The sequence below is a fragment of the Symphodus melops genome (genome assembly GCF_947650265.1).
Source record: "Symphodus melops genome assembly, chromosome: 14".
Taxonomy (NCBI): domain Eukaryota; kingdom Metazoa; phylum Chordata; class Actinopteri; order Labriformes; family Labridae; genus Symphodus; species Symphodus melops.
The window spans coordinates 9,726,471-9,751,389 of NC_136704.1; the positions used below are offsets into that span (position 1 = coordinate 9,726,471).

The 24,919-nt window shown below is 42.2% G+C and overlaps 1 protein-coding gene and 1 long non-coding RNA gene across 2 annotated transcripts in view; one reads left to right on the forward strand and one right to left on the reverse strand.

Annotated features, from left to right (window-relative positions):
* Positions 1-24,919, reverse strand: part of zeb1b (zinc finger E-box binding homeobox 1b) — a 58,325-nt gene that overhangs the window by 13,903 nt on the left and 19,503 nt on the right. The window contains exon 2 of the mRNA XM_079360849.1: positions 4,217-4,372. Coding sequence (XP_079216975.1) covers positions 4,217-4,372 — 156 coding nt within the window. The remainder of the gene's footprint in view (positions 1-4,216; positions 4,373-24,919) is intronic.
* On the forward strand, positions 1,132-3,906 carry LOC306834727. Its single transcript, XR_013780531.1, has 3 exons — positions 1,132-1,746; positions 1,958-2,145; positions 3,825-3,906. It is a non-coding gene; the product is annotated as an uncharacterized lncRNA (long non-coding RNA).

Below are 24,919 nucleotides of genomic sequence, written 5' to 3' on the forward strand. Positions count from 1 at the left end.
CATGTGTGTGAAGTAGACTCCCAGTTGGGGGCTTTTGTGGTGCAAAGGTATGACAAGCTGTTGTTTTCACTCCTTGTGTGTGTGTGTGTGTGTGTGTGTGTGTGTGTGTGTGTGTGTGTGCATGTGTGTCTCAGCTCTTTGTTAAATACAGAGCGAGGCCAGAAGGGTTCTCTCTCCCTCTCAGAGGCGGCCCCGTGTTATCAGGCTGCTCCCCTGACATGAAACATCACACAGGCCATTTATGTGCTGACGCAGGGATGTGAATGCACCACTGCACAAGAGGAAAATCAGTTCAAAGCCCCTACAATGAAGGCCTGCGGGAGGCTGTCGCAGGGCATTCTGCTCCTATTATAAGTCTTAAAAATAAGCTGTATTTCCGTCTTAATTTGTTACCTAACTTCAGATCATCTTCAAACAAAAAAATCAGCAGACCACCCACTCTCCCCTTATCCCTTTCTCTTAACCGCTTCTCCTAAATCTTTGCAACATTATACAAAAGTTGCATTTCCTGTCCTGGCTGACCTGTGCCCCTTCTGCTTCCTGTAGTCGTGCATCAGAAGATTCTATCTTGGACGGGTGGGACATATCAGTGATAAGAATTTGTACAAACAGCTCAAATACGCCACAATCATTAGAACAGAGGTCTCGCTTTATCTCCAGTCGACAGGAGGTGAGCCTGATGCTACATACGATGAGTATCCAATTCTACCATGTTTTGCTTATGCTTCACTATCAAGAATTTTGTCCTGTTTGTCTCCACCGGACAATCATTCCAGCTCTTCGGGGATTTCTCCTTTCCTGTGCAGAAGGGAGGCTCAGTTTTAGCGTCACATCATGACATATGGCACGCAGGAATGTAGGTATTCCTGCTGCACGAAAGGTCCAAAATGGATTTCAGAACAATTCTAAGAGACATCAAATATCATCACTGCTTGTCAGGCCAACAGTGACAAAATAAATATCATCTTGTGGGAGAGACAGGAATATTGCAAAAGTGCACACGTGCCATCTAGCACTCTCAACAAACACCCAGCCTTTCTCCAGGCTGTATTTCCATGCAGTTAAAGCCAGGCTTTCACTCTCATTAAGTGCAGCCTCATGATATCAAAGCTCTCCAGCCTGACCCTGCCTTCTCTCTGAGATGTAATCAAGCTTCACAACTCAACCAAAGTAAAGGAGACGCCCTCCCAGGTCAACACTCTCTCTACCTTTTCCTCTCTTCGAGTTATTAAGCCTGTATAAGAGGAGTTCACGCTGCAGATTGCTACAGTGACACCGCACTGTTCTACCACTACATAATCATTTAGGAGTGAATGAGTAATGACAGCGAGCAAGGGGCCCATGATACTGTATAATCAAGAGGAATGATTCACAACAAAAGGAGCAGTGAAAGGAGAGAGGAGTGTTGGAAAAATAAAGGAGGGGCGAAAAAGAAGAGGAAAGACAGTTAAAAGCTGCAAAACCACCTTCCCCTTTTGGAGAGCGGCGGTCCCAGGAGATGGAGTGTCAAGGTTTTTAATTTGAAGAAAACTGGGCTGCGCTGAAGAGAAGATTAGTGGGTGGTGGTCACATTTCAAGGCTGCTCCAGAGAATTCTGTGTTCGCAGGAGTGAAACCAAGCAGTGGGAGGGATGAGAGACGAGAGCAGAGTGTTTGTTTAAAGGACTGTAGCTTTCTCCGTGTTTCATCAGTCCGATCCAGAGCGACAGCAGAGTGTATATGATGTATGAGACGACGGATGGAGACGGTGAGAGAGCACGAGAGAGGGGTGTGTGTGTGAGTGTGAGTGTGTGTGTGTGTGCACATGAGTGAAGGAAAAAGAAAATATGCCTGATCAGGCATAACTGTGGAGCGCAGCCAGCGCTCTGAGGTGTTTCAATGTAACTCGTGCTTTGAAGTGTTTAATGTGGCCAAAACCAATGACATTATTCTTCCTCTAACTTTTCCTTTGTGCTCAGAGGTACAGCTGGACAGCAATGATGAAAGTGACTGCGTGGTCTGGGGAATAGGTGGCTACCTCGTGCACAGGTCTGTGGTGGTTTAAGTGTGTGCATGAATGCGCGCACATGCAACCGAAACCTTGCAAGTGAAACTGACTTCAGCTCAACTCATTGGAGAGGAATTTCCCCAAAACCCTCCCTAAACTGTAAGTAATGGGTTGCGGGACATTTTTGCATGTGCTAATTTGACCTCTTGCTAAATCAGAGCCCACCCCCCCAGCCTCACACATTTCTCAGCCATGAATGATCTGGCCAAAATCTGCAAGGAACAACACCCTAAAATAATATTTCTGTGGCTGAGTGTCTCACTGCATAAGGGCTTGTCACATTGTTATAGTACACACTGTGCTTGGCACAGAACTGGATATAACATAAATGTTAGTTCACACACACACACGCACGCACGCACGCACACACGCACACACACACACACAGAGATTTATATACATATACGGTGTGAGGTTAAAAGAGCAGAGAGGTGGCCTTGAGTCCAGGTTGAAACACCAACATCCTTCAGCACCTGCAATTGTTGTTTTCGGTGGAGGGGTGACATCAGCCCTTCCTGTGGCGGCAGGCTGCCTCTGATGTCACTTCCATGCGGTTTGAAGGTAAAGAGAAGTTCACGGCGGCCCCTCCGGTGCCCACCCGTGCCATAAAGCACTGTGGTTGCAGAGCTATTTACTGTTCTCGAAGGTCTCTACCTCTGCTGGCATTGTCTTTGTTTAATATCATACTTCCTGCCTTAGTTGGAGAGCCACCACATGTAGTACCTGTTTCCTCACTCTCTGTGTTACACAATGAGACAAAAGCCCGGTACTTAACTGTGCACAGATGTCAGTGCAATGTTTCTTAACAGAGTCTCATGTCAGTTGAGATCAAAACGAAACAGCAACAGTAAGACTATTGATGTCATAACAATAAAAAAGGCGTATTTGCATTTATGTGCTGCAGGCGTTTGTAAGTAAGGCTCTTATCCTGAGCAGATAAGGATGAGAATCAAAGCCCAAAGATTGTGGGACTGACAAAGAAAGGAGACACGCTATAAAAATAAACACTTCCTAAGAAGTTCTGATACTTAAGATGGAGTAAAAAATCTGTTGGTGTGATTTGGATTATTCTTCTAGCATCAAAGGTTTTCTTTTGATTCACATCAATAGACTGGCACTTGCCTGAGAAAAAATTCTGGCAAGTAGTGAATCAAGTACTGTTATTCCCCCATGGCATCATTTTCACATTCTAGGACAACAATTTAAAGCAGAACAGGGGTACATATATATCTGGGGTAGACAACTTCGAAGAAACCTGCAGAACATGAGTGTATCAGATTATAAAAGTATCCAACGAAGAAGATGAATAGCTTTAGCTATTAGTCATGATCTCTGCTAATGCTTAATGAGCACAAACAAGTAGGGCGACTGAGAGCCAGGTGAGAATGTGGAACATTTAACTATCTTTTTTATTTGAGCAAAATGATTGACTGACTTGTGTCAGCCCATTTACATTTTTTGGTCTAAGAATTTGATTTAATTTATTGCTTTGAAAAAAAAATAAAAAATCCTGCCCTCTTGTTTCCGGCATCTCCGATTTATTTCAAATTAATCACAAAGTTTCGGTCCCTGTTCCAACTGTGTTCTGAAAACAAACTTCACAATGGTCCAGAGTGACCAAAACTTAGGGGATTTAAAAAAAAAATGTTGATGCAGAGGAAGAGACATCTTCAATGTGACAGTTTGATGTTCTGTGCACTTATGAGATAGTTGGTTATGCAAACACCTCCTTTCGAACATTTCAACAGGGTTTAAAAAAACATTTATCTTTTTTCAAGATTTGTATGTGGGATTTATGTGCCTTTAATTGGAGAGATGGGACCGTGGATAGAGTCTGAAATCCAGAGGAGAGAGAGTGGGGAATGACGTGCAGAGAGGGCCACAGGTCAGATTCGAACCTGGGCGGACGACAGCCTCGCATGAACCACTGCACCACAAGGGCCTCGTTTCTGAACATGTTGAATGAATTTTGATACTGACTGAGTGTTTGGATGATAAAAAAGATGCTTCAATAACTAAATGGTCAACTTTAAGAGAGCAGGACCTTTCTGTAAAACAAGTCACAGAACATTGAGGAAATGGTGGGTAGTAAGATGAGGTGTGTGTGTTTGCATGAGTCAGTGTTAATATGTGTGATAAGGATAAATGTTCCCTATGAGATTGGTCTTACCTCCGTCCCAGCAGTGCTCCCTCGGGTGCTCTTCATCTGGCAGGGTGCTGTCGCAGTCGGCCCCATCGGCCAGGCTGCCTTCCTCCTCCACAATGTGCAGCTTGTCCTCATCGTCAGACTCTGAGCCGGCCTCCACCACATTGTTATAGTTTGTCACTGTGAGGGGAGATATAAGAGAGAGAGGTTAGACGGCCTCAGTCTACTCCTTAAATAAGTCTTAATAAGGGCGCGAACAGGTTACACACATTCAGTATCATTTCATCCTTTAATAAAGATAATGTGCAGTGTTTGTCATGTATGTGCCTCTTAATTATGAGCACTGAATGTGAAAGGCCATAAGTCGGGGAGGTTTAATATGTGTACAATGTCATTTAAATGTCAAAACTATTAAAGAGAGAGAGGTTAAAGAAGGAGAAGGAGAGGTTGAGGAGGTGCTTGCACCAATTAAATAGATCACAGTAGAACTTCCATAAACTTGCCAGAGAGGAAAGTATAAATAAAATTACTATGATTCAGTAAGTCAAATCTAAATGATTATCATTTTCCTGTTCTTTCATCTTTAATCTCTTTTTTCCAACAGAGATAAAAATGTATTTATTAGATCATTTCTAAGCTACTGCTTTTCAGTGATTAAAATGTAAAAAGAAAAATATTTAAATATTAAAAGGTGGGATAATTTTCTCAATACATGATTGTTTTATTCATCTCTGAAAACAGGTTAAAACAAAGTTTAATCAGGTGGAAAGGCACGCTTTTATGACATTGTCATACTTTTGTTAGCCACTAGGGGCTAAAGCACACTATTAAAGGTTATACTTATGTTTGAAAGCGTTCAAGTTTTCAATGATCACTTGAACTCTACATGTAGGCTACAGATGCATTGTCATGGAGCACCACAATAGTTGTACCCTGTGTCATGATTTGGATTGTTTTGAAATGTCCTAGTTGTTTTAGTTCTCATTCTTCCCTGGTGTTGTTTCCCTTGTGTGTTTTCTAATTTAGTCTTTAGTGTTGTGTTATTTTGTAGCTATTGTTTCTTTATGTTCTTCTGTGTTTTGTTGCATTCTTAAAGTTCTGTTTGTCTTCAGTGTTTCAGGATTTAGTTTGTAGTAGTCCCCAGTATTTCTTGAGAACTAAAACAATATAAGGAAATCTAAACTCGTGGTGTTTGGTCTTGCTTAAATCAAAAGTTTACATTTTTTTTACACTGGTTCTAATTTCTTAACCACAAGTGAGGAAATTAGAAAATTGATACCCAGATTATATTCTCCTTTGCCACATATGACTTCTCCAAAATCAAAGCAAATAGAGAACAAAACATGTGATACAATGCAATACCTCTGTATGGTAAAAGTATGCAAATCAAAAAATGGAATCAGCAGTGAAACAAACTCAGGAACAACAGGCTGTGTGTTGCAGTGAACACAGTGAAAAATCACACATACTGTACAGTACCAGTGTGTGACATCATTAGAGTGCAGGCTGGGGTGGTGTGTGTGTTTGTGTGTGCCATGTAGGAGTCGGTGTGACCTGGTCAGTGGTGTTATGGGCTGAAGGAGCCATGAGACACAGAGACAGCAGCCTACAGAGAGGGTTATTACAGGGAGTAAATTTTCCTGACTGTCTTCACGTGTATATGTGTGTGTGTGTTTTTTCTACGTGTTTTCTGTGTCTTCTTTTCATTTCCCACCGAGTTCCTCCATCTCTCAATCCCACCTGTGTTACTTCCACCCACTCTCCTTTCATTTCTCCCCCCTCCTCCATCCCTCTGTTCCACTGAGAGAGCTACAGATCCTCGCAGAGGCCAAATCAATTCTCCAGTGAGAGCAGCCCAGTCAGCAGAGGGCCCGGGCTGCAGCGCTGAAAACTACCTCTCCTACTTTATTCCACATTGCGTGCGCACACACACACACACACACACACACACACACACACACACACACACACACACACACACCACATGCATTCACTCTCTGAATATGCGCTGCCAGTACAAAGCACCTGAGCTGTTCTTTCTCTTTTCCTTCCCTCACCCCAGCCCCACTCGCCCACCTCTTTCTGAAGTGGCTGCTCAGGACTCCGAAAGCGTATCTGTGAGAATCACGATCATCCGTTTCAATCAATGACAATTGTTTCTCCCTCTCTCTTTTCATCTTGCGGGTCAATTACAACTGGTGGGTATTCAAACAAACTCGGTAGACGTGCAGCAGGCTGCTGAGGGGGAGGCAGGAGGGCGGAGGTGGGGGGGAAGAGGAGGAGGGCGAAATGCTGGTGCGAGCCGTTCGGTGGGTCAACACTGCTGAGCCGCAGCTGCGAAATCCCAGCAGGGATCATAAAGAGAGCATTTTAATTCTCAAACTTGTTCCTTTTTTTCCACACTTTATCTCACACTCAACATTATCGGTGCTATTCTTAAACATGATGAACTAATCTATGTTGTAGTTTTCAGCTCACTCATGGGTGGATCTTTAGTTGTCTATCTCAATAATAGGCAAAAGAATCATTGCAGACCAGAGAGCCAAAAACTTTGGCTCTCACTCAAATAAATGGATAATTAATTGGATTTATAAAGTATTGTGAGACTGTATAATCCAGTGTGTCCTTTTTCCTTCTTTTGTTCCCCAACTATCTCCTGTCACAGGGACTCTGCCAGGTGATGTATTGTCTATTCAGGATCCCAAACTGGGTGCAACACTTTATTGTGAAACAGAGGGTGCTTTAGGATGAGTTTTAGAGGCTGTTTGGGGCCACAGCCACTCAGGTGTGAAGCTGAGGTCAGCAATTACAAAGGCAAAACTCTCTGCCAGCAGTATCAAGAGAAAATGATCAAATATAAAGCTGTAGAGAGAAACAAAAATCAATGCGCTGGTGTGCACAGACGGGAGGTGGCAAACGTCAGCAGGACAATAAATGTTGGACTGCGGAGTAGAGCAAAGATCAGATAGAGAAAGAGAGTAAAGGATCTGTGGTCGTGGTGTTGGGTTGTGGGGGGGAGGGAGGTGAGCAAAGACTGCTCTATGTGTGCCAAATGGTTGGCGATGTTGAAAAAAAAACTGTGTGTTTCAACAGGAGATGTAACACCTAGCATCAACAAAGGCTGCAGTCCCTTCTGGCTGACCGTTTGGACAGCTGGCCTCATTAGCGCTAGCATGCTAGCACTCAACAGGAGGAAGACTCCTACGCAACCAAGAGACAGAGCATGGGTTGGTGGAGGAGGTGAAAAGCTTACTTCTGAAAGTTAGCTCTCTTCCATAGGTTGCAGAGTGTCGAACACCTGAGAAAATAAGAGCCTGTACCCACGAATGTGGATTTACGTTAGGGCCATAAATCACACCTTTATAATCCCTTCCCACACATAAACTTCTGTCTTTGGATCTGGGTAGTAGGACACAATCAATGCAAGCTCAGTGTTCTCAACACTAAATGTGTTAATCACACCAAGAAAAGTCGTCCTTTTGCAAAAGGTAGCTATGCCTCGTTTTGTTGCTTTGATTTTCTACATTCATTGATGACATCAATATGTAACTGAAGGGAAGTAAAACAGTGTACACATGCAGGAGCAATGAGCTGCAGTGACTAAAATCCTATTTATGTATATGGAATCAAACACAAAAAAAGAGCACATCTAACAGAACTTGCACATCTGTTGGTTGAAGGTACTTAACTGGTATGACGCTTAACTTAACCTAACTGTGCATTAATCGCGATTTGATCTTTATTGTGATATCAGCCTGCACAGTAAACACACGCTGAAGCTCTGATTTTATCGCAATGAGTAAAAAAAGACTTTTAACGCAGTCAAGTGATGCTTTCTACAAAGCATGTTGATAGAGGTATGGAAATAATGTTCCTGCTTTGACCGTAGCCTATTAAGATGCAGTCAGATGACGCTATAGCTAGCTATCAGCTACTCTGGGATTAAATACATGGCGATTTATTTTGGATTTTGGAAGGACATGTTGCAAACGTAGGTATTATGTAAAAGATGAAGAACAGCAGATAGACAAAAAGAGTGCCTTTGAGTGAATATCTACTATTTTTTTATTTTCTTATGGTTTTTGTAACATTAATCAATGTTATTGCAGGTTATCTTGCAGGCCTAACGGTGCAAATTTGCTGTGGATGATTCAGAAACATTTTTCTCATTGTTCCTTTTTTTATTTTGAATCAGATATGTATTTAAAACATCTTTCATCCACAAACACCATTTCAGTTTTTTCCTCATGTAGAATTACTGAAACTTTTGGAGCTGGCTCAGGTAGAAATATATTATGAAGCTGCTATCTCACTCCATTACAAAGCAATAAGTTATTAATTGACTGAAGCCACAAGTGCCTTAATGTCTTAACCCCACACCATCTCTCGTCGCTATTTCCCTGTTTTCAAAGTTCTCAGTCTATTGAAAGACAGTACATGTCAGGCACAGTGAAATACTCCTGCTGTTGAGAGGGCTGTTTTGTTATGACACCTGCCACAGTATCAATTACTGGCAGAGGAATGGATGAATGGTGGATTACTCCCAAAACAAGCCCAGCACTAACCCATTAAAAGGGGATCACCTCAGCAGACTCGTTGTCAATGCTCTGTCAGCACAGAAGATGAAGCGCCACACATTCCTTCTCTTACTTGCACATATTTTAGATTCATGCTATTGACCAGTATGTTGAATAAGACACTTTTTTTTATCTTTTAAGATTTATTTTGGCGCATTTTGGGCCTTTATTAGAGTGACAGGACAGTGGACAAAGACGGAAATTAGGGAGAGAGAGAGGGGGGGGGGGATTGACATGCGGGAAAGGAGCCACAGGCCAGACTTGAACCCAGGCCCCCCCGCGTAGACGACTATAGCCTCCATTCATGGGAATGCACGCACTAACCACTGCGCCACCAGTGCCCGGATAAGACACTTTTTAAGAACTCAGAATCACAGCAGAGCACAACCACATACCAGGCACACGAGACCAGGGTTTGTACAGAAGTGTTTCACATTCAAGGAAAAAATCTGCTCTCTTGTTGTGAATGAATAAGATAATTATCTTGGAATACTGAGTAACAAGGTGTGTGCCTTTCTCAGCATTACATCAGCCTCTTATAGGTACAGTATTCTTGTCTTAATGTCTCTTGAGTCAAGGCTTGAAACATTATCTCCCTGATAAATGCACTCTCAGCTAATAAACACGTTTATATTTGGGATATTTCGAGAGCTTATCCTTATTTAAAATTGCAATGTTTCTAACCAAATCAAAATAAAACCACGCTAAACTTAATAAGTCTGGGAAAATTTAAGAGACCTTTTTGCTGTCGGGTGTTACCAAATCTTGTAAATGTAGAAAAAAATGGCAGATTTTGTATTTTATATGAATGCAATACATTGCCAATTTTACAGCTGACAAACATTCCTGAAATGACAGGTAATATTGATAGATAGATAGATAGATAGATAGATAGATACTTTATTGATCCCGAGGGAAATATTATGTATTATGTTAAACTATTATTCAAATAGACTAATTCTATATTGATAGTGGAGCAATTTTGCACACAAGATGACTATCCAGAGGTATTTAGACATTTTTATTTTACTATAACTAAAGACTTAAATTATCAACTTAGCATGTTGTTGGCTCATAGCTACTCAGCTACATGTTGCTCTGCTCCGTGTGCTGCAGGCTTCACACAGAGTACATGGGGTCAGAGCTTGGCATTTAAGTATGTGAGGACACCATTTCTACATCAGCATTATTTTCCTGTGGTAAAAGTTTGATTATTTGTGCATATTAGGAAAAGAAATGTTGATACTGATACCTGAGATCGGCTCATATCAACCCAATAATAGCAACAGATATATCAGTCGAGCCTCACGCTCGAAGTCTACTTGTGCTTCAGCAGATGTTTTTCTTTGTTGCTTCCATACACATTGGTGAACCAGTATGGCAGCACCTCAGTCTCTGTGGGAGTGAGCTATCTGTTTCTGTGAGGCCCTCAAGGAGTGACTAGTTAAATAGCTGAGCTTGAAATAAGGACAACAGAGGAACATATATAGCCAGTGAACAAACACAATACATTCAAAAGTGAGCTTTTATCTTGATTCATTACCTATAAGGACATCTGTAAGGAACAAAACATATATGTCTCATGTGCAGGTCGACAGTCCCATAGCAGAAGGTGTAGGAGGTATGTGAGGAATGTCCAACCAAAACACTTTTCCCTGAGTTTGACTCTTAAAGAGACAGATCAAAGGGTGTGCTCTTTCCCTGCAACTCGTTTCAGTCAATTGAATGACACATATTCTGAGGTCTGCTTTTGTTCTGCTTCTGATTAGACACATAGACTCATCGAGAGTAGTAGCAACTATTTGTCTGCCCTTCTACCTCTCTTTTGGCTCTATATTTAGCCTGTGTTCAGGCTCCCTCATTGAGGTACGCCACTTATCTCATTCTGAGCTCAGGGCCAGGCAGGCGGCGGAGGAACTACCACAGGCATCCTCAAAGACTTACAGACCCTGCCGTCACACAGTCTGCCCTTGTGGCTCTGCAATGCCATTTTCTCAGGGAAGCCAACCACTACAAAAAAACTCAGCCTGAACCAAAGTAAAACAAAGCCATGCCATTCAAAACCTCAAGTATGCCGTCTCAAGGTGAGGCGCCTCATTCAGCACTGAGGTAAACGTCGCTGGTTTTGTTAAAACAACAGCCTTCCTCCCACAGAGTCAGGAAGGTCAACTCGAGTGGCGATAACAAAACAAAAGAATTGGGGATTTTTCATGCTTGCAGTGTGTTCACAGGCTACTTCAAACTTGTAGGCCTCTTAGATCAGGCTGTTAAGAAATATAACTGTGACATATAACAGTATCCACTTCACACAGTCAGTTAGCTGGAGAGGGCACTAGAGGTCCCAAGAGACTATCCCCTAACAAGTTCAGACTTGACTGGGAGCTAATGCCAAGTCTCTCCACCACAAGTGCCTGCCAGCCATACCAGAGAGGGCCGGTCACATCGAGGACCAGTCATATCCTGGACAGTGTCTCCATAGATACATAGCAAAACAATCTCCAAAAACTCCCTGAACAACATCAAATGTCTGTTAGTCACGGCTGTAAATCAGGCACAGAGGGCAAAAAGAAGAAGTGTGGACATGAAGTAGAAATACAGAGAGTATTTCTTAGAGTGAGTCACTTTTGATGCAGAAATGTGGAGATACTTAATGGTCAACTGATAGACTCAAGTAGCAAGTTTGAAGCCCAGCATGCTTCAACAATTGGCTGATTATCATGAGTCTAGTTTAGCCCAAGCTTTCTGCCTTGGGAAGTTTTTCATTGCCACTGAAACTTTGCTAAATGTTGCTTAGTCCTCATGACGGATAAATGTTGGGTCTTTGTAGATAATATAACAATGTGTAAGACATGGCATACACAGATTGTTGTATCAGAGTGTGAACCTATGACAACCTGTGGAGCAGAGCTCTTCACAGGTATCATTTCAGAGGTGAGCTAGAAGACAATGGGCTCTTGACTTCCTAACGATGCCGATCGAGGTTTTAGCACGTGAGCTAATGGGCCTCAGCGGGTCACTCATCTTCCATCAGATGAGCACTTTCCATGATAACACTAATGCTAATGGAGGCGATTGTTCTCTTAATCTGCATGATGACACTGTGAAGTGTAAAGGAAGTCAGGGGGTGTTAATGAGGTAAAGCACACAAAAAAAGATGTGACTGTGCCTCAGAGAGTGTGGAATGCTTTAAAAAAAATAAAATGACTAATCCTCGCCTATTATGTGCTTTGCCTACCACATGCTTTTATTACTCAGGGTTAGTCCTAATAAAGCCGTTGTACCTAAATGACACCTGGATAATAGACTCAGTTTCTGCTCAGGGGAAGTCGCAGACTTTTCTGGCGACAACACCGCAGCAGTGGACGATGTTATTTCTCTACGGGGCTAATGAGCTCTGTGATGAGCCACTCATTCTAGTACAGCAAGCAGCATCCTGAAAGAGTTGCTGATTCTGGCTCCTCTCGGCTCTTCTAAATAAGGCCAGGTGAGCCGTTGGGGACTGGAGGGTGTGATCACAACTCACACACACACACACATCCAAAGCTATTCCCGGGCCACCAAGTTTACACTTGTCTCATACCCTATGTTTATGTTGGAGGTGACACAGCCCCATCCAAGGTAATAACAGCGGTACACCTAAGTGATAGTGTAGAGAGTGTGTGTGTGTAAGTGTGTTTTATATGTTAAGCTGTTTAAAAGGCATGCCTGGTATGTAGAGGGCTTTTAGTCATTATGGTCGATCACATGATTATGGCTGGATATCCATAACAAAATGCCATAATGAAGTATTAAACAATTAACACCAAGGCTGAAACTCACTCAGAAGTTTGCCCGTTAAATCCGATTTGGCTGTTAGATACAAAGCTGTGACGATAGGTTCCCTTTCTCAGTTCAGTGCAAAGTCAAACTTTTGAATCAGACTGTATTGAGACCCTGGATAGCTCAGCGTTTCCGTTCTGTCCCATTTATGGAGGCTGTAGTCCTCATCACAACAGCTGTGGGTTTGAATCCAACCTCAGTTTTTTGCTACATTTTTGCCATTCTCTTACCATTAACGTTCTCTTTCGCTTTCATATCCAATAAAGAAAATAACTTGAATTAAGTTGAGTTTTTTCTTGTCGACCTGGATTGATCAGAGTAACAGTGGAATACTTGACCATCATTTCCCGTCAATATCTTTTTCAACTTTTTAAACTGAATGGATAAGACTTTGGTCAGCTTTTTAGCTAAAGCTAGCAGCAGCTCACATGGCACCCCTAAAGCTCTCCACCAGTGCCAGAGAGAGACCCATTTTAAAAGTTTAGCTGCTTTATTGGGGTAGGTTACTGGATTTGTAAAGTTTTCAGTCTGAGTATGATATTAGTCTTATATTACAATGACAGCGAAAAGTGAGAGACTTGATCTCACATGTTAGTCAATTAATGGTAAGCAGGTTTATTTAGAGCACCATTCATAGACAGAGCAACTCATGGTGTTTTAAACAGTTAAAACAGACACAGGAAACACAGCATCATTAAGCAAAAATAAAGAAATTAAAATAAAACATATCTTATAATATCAGCCCCCAAAACCATTGATTTGACCAACTTCAAGCTACATGCATGCCCCAGCATCAACATTGCTGCTGGGGCCTTCGTCTTCTCCTTAGGATGCTTGCTAACATGCAAAATAACAGCAAACACCATTATTGGTCAACTCATAAGTTTCTTTCATTGGTTAATGTAAGACCTCAAACTTCAGATTATTTCCCTCTAACCTCTATTGAGCCTTCAACTTTTTACATGAACTATTATATGGGGCCCGATTCCTGTAAGTTGTGTTCTCACTCATTCTCTTATTACATGTTTACTACCTTTAAGTATAAATGCAAACAACACCAATGCTTAGGCTTTAATCTTCTACTAAAGTTGCTATTAAACATGAAAATATTTAAAGCAGCTTTTTAAATCCACTCGTCAGTTACACCTCTATGTTTTGTGGTCACACAGAAATCAGGTGGTCATATCACACCATTAAACTCCCACAATGCATGCACCTGAACTCTATGCCACCCACTTACAGTATCTACCCCCATTCGTTAATCAGGTCTGTTCCAGTTCTCCAACACTCATCAGGTCTATGGTGAGAAAATTCTCCCCAAGTCGACCAGTCCAGCAATACAACAGGTGACATCGAGAGCAGTGATGTAGAACAAGGTACAAGCAGGGGGAGTTAAAAAAAAAAAAAAAAAGAGGAAACATCTGCTGTAGTTTCTGGTAAACCCAGAGAAACTTCTAACAACCACCTTCTTTCTGCTCTACGTTTAAGTCTTATTCCCTTTTTGTGCTTTCGTTACCCTTCAAACCATCATTAGTCTCAGTCAATACAATCAACAGCCCGATAAAACAAGGAATAACTGCTCTTTTACCTGAGCCTGATATGATTAAGTGGTGACTGCCCTGGAAATCACCTTGAATATAGAAACAGAAACAAAACAGAAACACAAAAGTTTAGCCGGCACAGGAAACCATCAGCGTGCACACCTGGATAAACATTTGTTTCCCTTGTGTTAGCGGCTGCTTCAAGTTAAGTGCAAAAACACTGTAATACCAACAAGGCAACTCACAAACACTAACATGGCTAATGTTGCGTTTGCATCTGTCAAAGCTCATTCAAGTGTCACAGGGGAAAAACGAAATGTCCCTGTCACCTTCATGTCAGATCCACTCACGCTGCAGTTGCACACTGATAGGTTTAGAAAGCAGAGCCAAAGTGTAATGCTTCTCCTCCACTTACAAAAATTGCCACATTGTACCCATGGCTTGACACTCTGAGTGGAGGATCAGTAAGAATATCAAATCGAGAAAAAGACGAGAAAAAGTTTAAAAACTCACAAAGTCCAGACCTTTATCACAGACCTGAATTGATCATCACACTGAAAACTGTTAAACACCACAGACTGAGATGATCATCCAGAAGTGCTTACATGCTTAATCATTTTAGGGTTTTATGAGTCATTACTGCAGCACTCTATACTGAGCATTAAGGGAGTTATTCAGATAAAACTTTTATAAATGGCTGAATAGACGACTACTTTGGCTGATTAAGTCATTCTGTAATAACTAAGGCTAACAATGATATTAATATGTTTGATGGTAAATATGATTCTCTTACCATAAACTGTTACTGAAAATATATATACTCAGCATTTTTATATATTTAAAAAAATGTGAACAAAAAAGCCCCAGAGCAATACTCTAGTCTTCTTGTTGTGATTAAGTCTCTTCACCAGAGGACTAAGACCTAACAGCTGAAGCTCATCGAGGTGTGTATGTTTAAATATATGCAATGAGCAACAACGGTGTTATCCAAACCTGCGTGTGTGGCGCAGGTCTATATTAGGTTAGTGTAGCACAGGGCTGTTGCATTTTAGGAGCAGGTGACTGGACATTCCTGCCTGTATTAGGCTTGACAGTTTACTGTGGGGGAGTACAGAGCAGGGAGAATTACACCGGCCTATGAAGAGGGAGGGAGACAGGAGGGAGGTGCGCTGCAAAACAATCCTCCAACCGCACACCTTAGTAAATGTACCACAATATGTCAGTTCATTAAATAAATAATGTTATAAGCCATATTAGATAGATAGATAGATAGATAGATAGATAAGTAATAAGTAAGGTCCTTTACCTGCTTTTTGTAAACATAACAATGGGCATGGTCTTGTTACCTGCTCTTTTGTTAATGTTAACAGACAAACAGTAAGGTCCTTTACCTGCTTTTGTAAAGTGTCTCGAGATAACGCCTGTTATGAATTGACGCTATATAAATAAAGATTGATGGATTGATTGATTGAGATAGATAGATAGATAGATAGATAGATAGATAGATAGATAGATAGATAGATAGATAGATAGATAGATAGATAGATAGATAGATAGATAGATAGATAGATAGATAGATTACCAGTCAGCAGGGAGAGAAGTGAGCGCACAAACAAAGAGGGCAGAAAAAAGGTGAACAGAGGGGAATGATGGTGAGGTGGGAGGAGAGGAACTGCTAATGGCTTAAAAAGACAAAGCTGGCCTGTCACAAACGATGCTCATCGGAACGGATGTCTGCCCCAGGGAGGGAGTGTCACAAAGCGTCAGAGAGAAAGAAAGACAGAACGAGCACAGGAGGAGGAGAGTCGGAGAAAAAACAGGTAAATGAGAACATTTAAAAAAAGGAGAGGAAACAAAGAGTTGATTTGAATCGTGAAACTGAATAAAATTCAAATATTTCATGTTGGTGTGAGTGCATTCAGTGTTTCCCGGCACCTAAGTAAAGGTCAGTATCTCTGTCTGACAGGTGTCTAGAGAGTGGACATGCTGTAGGTCAACAGACACACATTTATACACACTTGTACACACATTCACAGGCAGGTGGAATAGCAGAAATAACTGAGAACAGCATTTTTATTTAGTGGTTGTTGCTAATTTTACCAACATGCCATGGCCCCACATTTACAGCCATCAGCGGGTCAACACACATCAGTGAAGACTTGTCTGAGATCTATGTTGACAACCTACTGTGGCTTCACTAATTCTGACACTAACGGGGAAAGTGCAGCGAGAGCGCTTCATTTTTTGGTCAAAAATCCACCTCTTTGTGGCATTTTAACAACAGCTGACTATGCTCCCATTTCTCTAGAATGTCAACACTGTCACAAGACACCCGAGGCCAAACGTCGCAGTGAACCCCTGACACACACATAATCAAACACACCGCCCCAGGCTATCGCTCAGTTGTCACAGTGGCTTCTTGTTATTCATGTGAAGCAGGGAGAGAAAGGGGTTAACGCCGTAAACTTACATCCACAAAAGCTCTTTTGTCACCTCAACCCTCCACCAACACCACCCCCGACTTTTACATCCTTTCCTTTCTCCGCAGGCAAAGTGGCTTTTCCCCTTGTGATCAGGAAGGGTTAGCCCCCCTCCTCAGCCCACATCACCAGCCTTCAGGGCGAGCAGGGCTGAGGAGCAGTCAAGCAATGCTGCTCACACCATTACCCTGCTGTTAAATGACCATGAGGGTGGACTACAGACGGCCTGTCGGATGGACAGAGACGAAAAATCTGTCTTGCTAAACTAGGCGTGGAGGAGTGGGTACATGTGTGTATTTACATGTTGACGCATACCTGTAATGTGAATTTACTAATTAGGATATATTCATGGGCTAAAGTCACACAGATAAAGAAAGCATCTAGCAAGTGCTAAAACTATCCAAAAAGGTAAGACGATAGCTTTTAAAAAGAATTGGCATGTGAAAAAATATTAACGGTCAAGAAGATGAAAACGGCAAGAGGTGGACCTCCTTGTCAGTTTGGTGGAATCGTCCTGCAAGTGAATCGTTTCAGCCAATCGAAACAGGCTTTTTGTAGCTTTCTATTCTCCTCTACAGTACGTCTGTTCCATGGTTAACTTTTGGGCTCTGTCCAAACTGCTCTTTTGACCCTGAAAACGTTGTTGTTGAGCAAGTTTCATACCATCAAGGCCCTAAAGCTAGCTCTCAGTAGGCTCTGTATAGTCAGTAGGCTAGACTATACAGATTCCCGATCAAGGACAATCACTACATGGTTTATACTTGATAATTCATATTCTTTTAATCAATTACAGTCCTGGCTATGTCGATTTTGGATAGTTTAAGTTGATCTAGGCTAGGACATTGTCCTGCTATGGCTAATAGCTCTGGGTATGAAACATTAAGGAGTCAAAGACATGAAATGAAAAACCTTTTTTTCAGTTTGACTGATTAATTTGTTCACTTTTAGCAGATCAAATTAAACTGTAAAAACAGCAAAGCACAAAATTAATTTTGAAAGAAGCCTCACCGTGATGATATCAGAGGGCTGCAATTGGACAATCGTAATGATGGCCCAGGGGGAAGTTCATAGAGTAACATATCTTGCTTCGTGGAATTATGTCTTGCCGAAGTTGCAAGACATCCCCCAAAACGTAAATATGGGGATTAAATTGAGTCCACAGTGCCAGCTTCAGACTGTCTCTCTTGACCATAACTGTACCTGCAATGACTAACACATGAGTAATGATTTGCAGAACAGGGGTGGACAGATAAAAAATCACAAGCTGAGTGCACAGCGGGTTATTAACGCACCTCTTAACACAGTGCTGATTGGTGAAATGGCTGAGGCAGCAGGTAACACAGGTCATCATGTATTGATGTATTGATGGACAGCCTTTTGTGCACTACACCCCGAGGTGCTGGGATGGTGCCTGCGCTTATGTCTGGTTGTCACCAACCCATGAGACCATTAGTGCGCTGTGTCAGAATTCGAAGGCCAGTATCGACAGTCCAGCTGGGGCAATCGATAGGCGCAGATCTCTCACTCCCCTCTACCATCATGAGAATGGGTCTACAGTGAGTCAACACTGCTGTTTGTGTACTCTGTTATATCATCAGTCTTAGTCTTTTTCATCACTGTAAACAGGAGAGGAATCAACTGTTGCTTTTGAACGTGGAAGAGAATACAAGTGAGTCATTCATAGTTCAATGCTGAATCTATTGATCGAGTTAGAGAACTTGGACGAAAACGAAGCAGAGCCAAACACTCCTTTCTGATCTTACGCAAGCAACAAACATCTGTCTTGTCCTCAATTCAGCTTAGTCATGTTCTTTTTGTTCTGGTCAAATGTTGCTTGCTGCTCCCTGAGGCTGAAAGATGGAGGCCAGACCAGGGTTTCTTGTATGTGAAAGCCAACAGGGTGGGTCTGTGATTACCCAAACACTCTGCAATCACTGGACTGGGCGCTCGGGACTATCCCATGTGATGTCACTCATAATGTGAAGTCATTCAGCAGGGAACAGCCAGATGTGTTCTGGGATAAAGCCTCTTCTCTTTCAGATGTCAAGCATCTGCAAGTAGAAACAGTTCAGATGCCAAACTGACAACACATCCGTCGTGGGAGCAAAACCTCCGATGTAAAGATTTTATGACTTTAGTTATTTATGGGGATGAGGTTAAAAACAGCCGATAGGTTGATCTCACATTCTATTCAGTCCACATAGTTTTATGTCACTCGGTGTAGGGCATATTCTGACTCAGTCTTCTTCCAGTCAAGTATTATTTAGCTCTGAGAATCTAAGACCACCAAACAGCTATACCAGCCATCAGTAAGACCCTACTTTATCAGAGTTCTTGATGAGCACAAACTGAAACCACACATTTATTTCCAGTCTTTAATTAGCTGTTTCTTTTGGAGGGATAAGACCACTGCAGGCCTTTCCACTGCAGTTACAGTAAAAACCATGTACATGATGAACATCAGAAATCTTTATACAACAAGCAGAGCCGCTACAGGCTAGCTGCTTTTCTATGTTCTATGTCTACCAAAGAGAGCGTCATGAATATTCTTTTGACAAAAACAGGCTGGAGACCCTGGGGATATTTGATCACCACTAAAACTCTTGAAAAAATGCACATAAATGTTACTTTCTTGTGAAGCTCCATTTGCCACATTGTTGCTCCAGCATTTTTTACAATGACACATGATGTACAACCTTCGACACATGATTAAAGGGGCAGTGTAGAGGGTATCATGAGACTTTCACTTTCAGTTTTTTTTATCTGGGTTATTTTATGATTGAAAAACAGATGTTCCCTATTTGGTATCTTCTTCCAAGAAAATCGATTCACAGAATTTCACAAACTTGCTCAAGGGCACATAGGCTGAGTTTTATCAAGGACACCCTGAAGTCGTATACAGCCCATATAACAACCAGCCAAATCACAGTTTCTCTGCATATCTAGACATACAACTTCTCACAGACCAGCATAGATAGAGGAGCCCGGTCTTTGTTTCCCTGACAGTACGGTAGTTGAACTGGGTCAAATAGAGCTGTGAGAGCTCCCTATGGTTCAGGGGGAATTCCACTGGGCAGAGCGTGACCCTGAACACTGGCCTTCCTGTTCCACTGTGGTGATGCGCTCTGTAGCCGAGAGGAAGAGCAAAATAAAGACAGTCCTGTCTGCGCGCTGGCTCTTCTTGTCACAACAGCAACAAGAGTGTGACTTGCGTTGATGATGTGTGTGTTTGTTTGCGCCAGTGTGCAGCTGTTGTCAGACAGATCAGTGATAACACCCTGGCTTTTAATAAACTCACAAGGAGTGTGTATGTGTTAGTGTGTGTGTGTGTGTGTGTGTGTGCAGCATTCTGAAAGGTCCTGGGCGTGTGATTGATGGGAGCCTTAGCCCGGTAAACACATGCACACACACACACAATAACGCGCACACAAACTGGAGGTGGATGTAGAGAGGGGTGGTCAAAGCTTAGCTAACATTATTCATCTTATTTCCTAGTTGAGCCCACCGTCCCTCATGTTGATGAGACGGGCGGTATGTATCAGTCACTTTCTTTACAGGGCTCCACACACACACACACACACACACACACACACACACACACACACACACACACACACGCACACAGTAAAGATTAAATGATGGAGGCAATATAGAGAAATTGGGCTCTTTTATCGCTCTCCTTTTCTCATTTCTAAATGCCTGGACTTCTTATTTGCATAACAGGGTGATTCAGAGAGAAGAAGGCTGGGAGAGGGCGGCCGAGCAGGAGAGAACACAGGGAGAGGGCAGGAGGGGAGGAGGAGAGGTTATTTTGGAGTCTCTGAACTGTAATCACCACCTACAGCTGCTTCCTTCCAGGTGCTCCAACTGGACATCGGCAGAGTAAAGGGAGAGAGAAATTGGGGAACAAAGTGAAACAAGTCCTCCAGAGGAACGAGAAGCACTCACAGAGAAGAATATATGGTATGCTGTTGTTCCATGTATAAAATTAGCCAGAATTTCCATTTATCACCCCATAATTACTCCAAACCACCTTCTAATATCTCTCAGTTTCCCACTGCAGACAGATTGCGTTGAGTTTCCACATTTTTTCTCATCTTGAGCCCCTGCAGGCCAGGGGAAGTTTTATCTGAGGAGAAGGAAGGAGGAAGTTGAGGAGTCTATCACAGAGCTGACACAACACTTCCAGTACCTGACAGAGAGACAGGATGGTGACTACAGTCAGAGGAAGCTGATTCGGCTGTGAATTTTGCCAGACAGAGTGTGACTCGCACAAAAACAGCCAGTGACACACAGGTGAGACTGAAAAAAGCATAAAACTGGTCTACACAAAGCAAGTTACTTATTTACTCACATAAGGCTTATTTTGCGGAAAGAATTGAATTATTACCAGTGGTTGATGTAGTGTATGACAACTTTTATCACCTAGTTTTATGAAAAAAAAAAACACATTTTGTTGTGTTATGTAATCATGAGTGAATTTGTTGTTTCCATAATGAGATAACGCTAGCTTTTTTAAGTTGCTCTGATTTAAGTAAAGTCCCCCATTCAAATCATCAGACTGGTTTCTTGGAACCGAGCCAATTATAGCTACACAAATACTTGATGATAAAACAATTATTTTGGCAACCCCCCAAGTTACAAGACTGTGTAAATATTATACTCAAAGAGTGAAGAAACCTCACATCCCAGCATCTAATTATTTTACAAATGTAAAATATTGTATTTACTGTACATACATGCAATTGGCAGTGTTTAGACATTACAATATAATTCAGTGCATTTCTTTATGAGCCTTGAAATGTACACAAATAAAACTAAATAAATACATCCTCAGTTTTCTGTCTGCAGTGTTGAGACATGTCTCAGATTTAAAAGAGTTAACTTTTTCTCGTTTTACATGACTGGCTTGCTAAAGCAATGTCCCATATGCACGGTGTGTAACCTACAGTGCAACATGGGTACATTGTTTATGTTAACTTAATTGAACAGAGTTGTAATGCCATTGAGATGCGTGTCAGGTTAATCCGATAAACTAACAGTGTTAACTGATTACTCACCTCATCCCAAGACCGCGTAATGAGCTGATGAGGCCTGACTTCTGCTGTGGCCACCTCTAAAAGGGTTCATGGCACAGTACTAACCCAAAAGTTGTGACCCGATGGTGGTACAAGATTCATGTCACAGTATGATCTGTAGGTTCAAATTATAGAAAAATGTGACGTTATAAGCCTCACGCAGGCATACAAGGTGCAAACACAGGTTAATGTGCATGACAGCATAAAAGGAGCAAAACAAATGCATTACCTCTGATGCTCCATCGTGCTCACCTATGATGTATGCCTGAAAAATCTTCCACTATGAGGCTCAATCAATCATACACCAAACAGGCGCACCCACTCCCAGTTAAAGCTAGGTGTTACTGTGAGAAGCCTCAGAGGCCAGAAAATACATCATACAGTGGTTCACATGCGTTACAGCAAAGGCTGTGCTCCAAGCTCTTGTGTGCAAATAAAAAACCGTCCATATGGAAGGTTGCAGGCGTGTCCCTGTAAGTCATCCATGGCAGTCTCCCATTATTGTCCAATAAAAGCAGTTGGCGCCGTGTTAGCTGCACATGTCACCACCACAAGCGCCACTGTCTGCTGCATTTCCAGCTCACAGGAACACAGTGGATTCACCAACAAATGTGGATTAAAAACATCCTTATAGTGAATGCACAAAGCCCCAGAACATTCAGATTATAGTGAGGGATAAAGAGAGACGGGGGATGGAGGAATACCTGAACAACAAATCAAATAAACAATGCTCTCTCATGTATAATGTATAGGAGGTCTGCCGCAGTGTTTAGGTCTCAGTTAGCAGCATAAAGTGGGTTTCCTATACTTCTGACGAAACATACCGCACATGAAAGGTCAAAATCTTAACCCAACATGCTTTTAAGTCTTATGTCCAGCTAGAACTGATCCCCCTGAAACCCCCCAACATTTACACATTAAATTCCTCTATGCAGGCACACGATTCCATGAAATCATCAACCTGTTAGTGCACGAACAAAGACACCAGATATGACAACAAAAATAATATAAAAAGCAGCGCTGAAACCCCACCAAAGGTTAATCTTACAATGTTTTCATCCAGTTAAAACCAGCACTCCAACCTGGCAAAACAAACCTGACTGATAAGCTCGGCAGCAGCATCAAAGCCTCACAGATTAAAGATTACCATCAAATCAGCCCATACACCGCAGCCATGGACAGGCACCTGCTACTTTACTCTAATGCCCCTTATCCATAGTGCTGCTGCAGGGCTTTGTCACAAAGTGTGTGTGCGTGTGTGTGTCTGCCCGTGGGCCTGATGTGGCACTCTATGAACAATAGCTTTTCATTAATGAGAAAAGTCTCTGTGTGACAATGGGATGACGGGCGATATTTGGAAAAGCTGGGTTGTTGTTTTTTTCTGATGTTTGTGTGTGTGTGTGACTCTGTACCAACATGCTTATACAGATGCTGAACACACATATCAGTATTAATCTGGTCTTCGGCTCTGTGGTAATCTAAACACATATTTGTGTAGCTATGCTCACCATTCTCACTCCTGACTTGTCAAACACGATAACTGGGACAGAAGCCAAATAGTATGATATGTAAGGCTGCAGGTATCCCTTTGATTCTAACTGAAGGCTTTCCTCGAGCTCATTGTTTTGATGTTCTGGTGAAGGCAGGACATTGTGGAGGTTGGGGCAATGGACTCCATGTGACTGAGATTCAACAACTTGTGTTCATGTCTTTGTTGGTACAGACCGTTAAATGCGCTATGACAAATACTCACTGAATGTTTTGATGATGTTAGACTAATAATTTGCATGCTTAGAGGTTTGGCTAATTTGACTGACAGGTGGGCAAACGGTCAGCAGTCAAATCTTGGTTCCCTGGATGGAAAACAATTGTTGGATCGTTGGTGTTGATTATTTGATAGGCCTTTGATATTCTTTTTAAAACTGTGCATAAACTTCTTATAACTTCAGTATACAGTATATTAACAGCAACACCCAACCTGATATAAAAAATGTTTTTGTCATCATAAACATGTCATTGTGGTGCCTAAACTTTACCATCTAAATCTTTTTTTGACATTCTAACCAGAAATAGCTCATTTATCACTCAATATAGCTCATTCAACATTATAGCGATTATGACAGTCCAAAATCAGACGTTGCATCATCAATGTGTTTTTTTGTGCAAAACTGATGCTAAAGGGTTCCCAAGTTGTCATAACTGAAGCATGGGATCGCTGAAAAACAGCTTTATTGTGCAAGTTTTGAGAGAAATTGCGGCTGCAGCAATGTTTGCCCTTCAACCCCAGTACCATGTTAGCTAAGACTGATTAGTTTCCAGTGTTTTGTAAACCACCTAGCCAGCCTCAAGTCTCCCTAAACACAGTGTCACAGGAGTAAAGTTTGCCACCTCTCTGCCCCGTCACTCTCCTCTGCCAGCAGCAGTGTGAGGATTAAAGGAAAATCCTGACCTCCTCATCCACCTCTCTTTAATGCCTCCGCTCATTTTAAATGGCTCTCTAAAGCTAACTGGCTGGATTACTGATCAGGTGCTGAGCAGTAACATGTGATCCCCGCCCTCCTCTGCGGTACATAACAAAAGTAAACGTTTTTGCACCCAGTGACACGTTCATCACATTTAAACACAGAATGAAATGCGCACACACACATTACATACGCACACACACGCCACAGAGAAAAAAATCTTAGTTTAAATCAGTGATTTTTAGTCAATTGAGTCCCAACAGTCCAGAGAGGGTTAAGAGTTAAGAACAAGACAGGGTGTGGATGACAATCTACAGGATATGCTGATATTCAGTTTACCTGCTGTGCACAACACTCACACACCCTCCCTGCACTCTCAGAATTCCTGCAGTAGGGCAGAAATGCTCACTCCTGTCTGTCTCCCTGCTGGAGTCGCTGGCGTAGCACTTTTCCTCCATTTTCATCACCATTCTTAACCTTTATCTCCCTCCTCTCCTCCCATCGTCTGCTGTCCTCCTCTCTTTATCTCTCCCTCTTTTTTTTTTTCAAGCGGGCTCCTCGCAGCGAAACAAGGTTGTAAAGGTGGGAGAAGCTGATATTGTTTGGCCTGTGTGTGTGTGTGTGTGTGTGTGTGTGTGTGTGTGCGCACACACTACATGAAGAAGTATATAAGAGGAGAGCCCAGGGGCTTATTTCCATGGGAAGGTCTTTGGCTCCCTGCCAGCTAAATGGCACTGCTGGAGGCATTTGTATGTGCTCCCTGAGTGTGT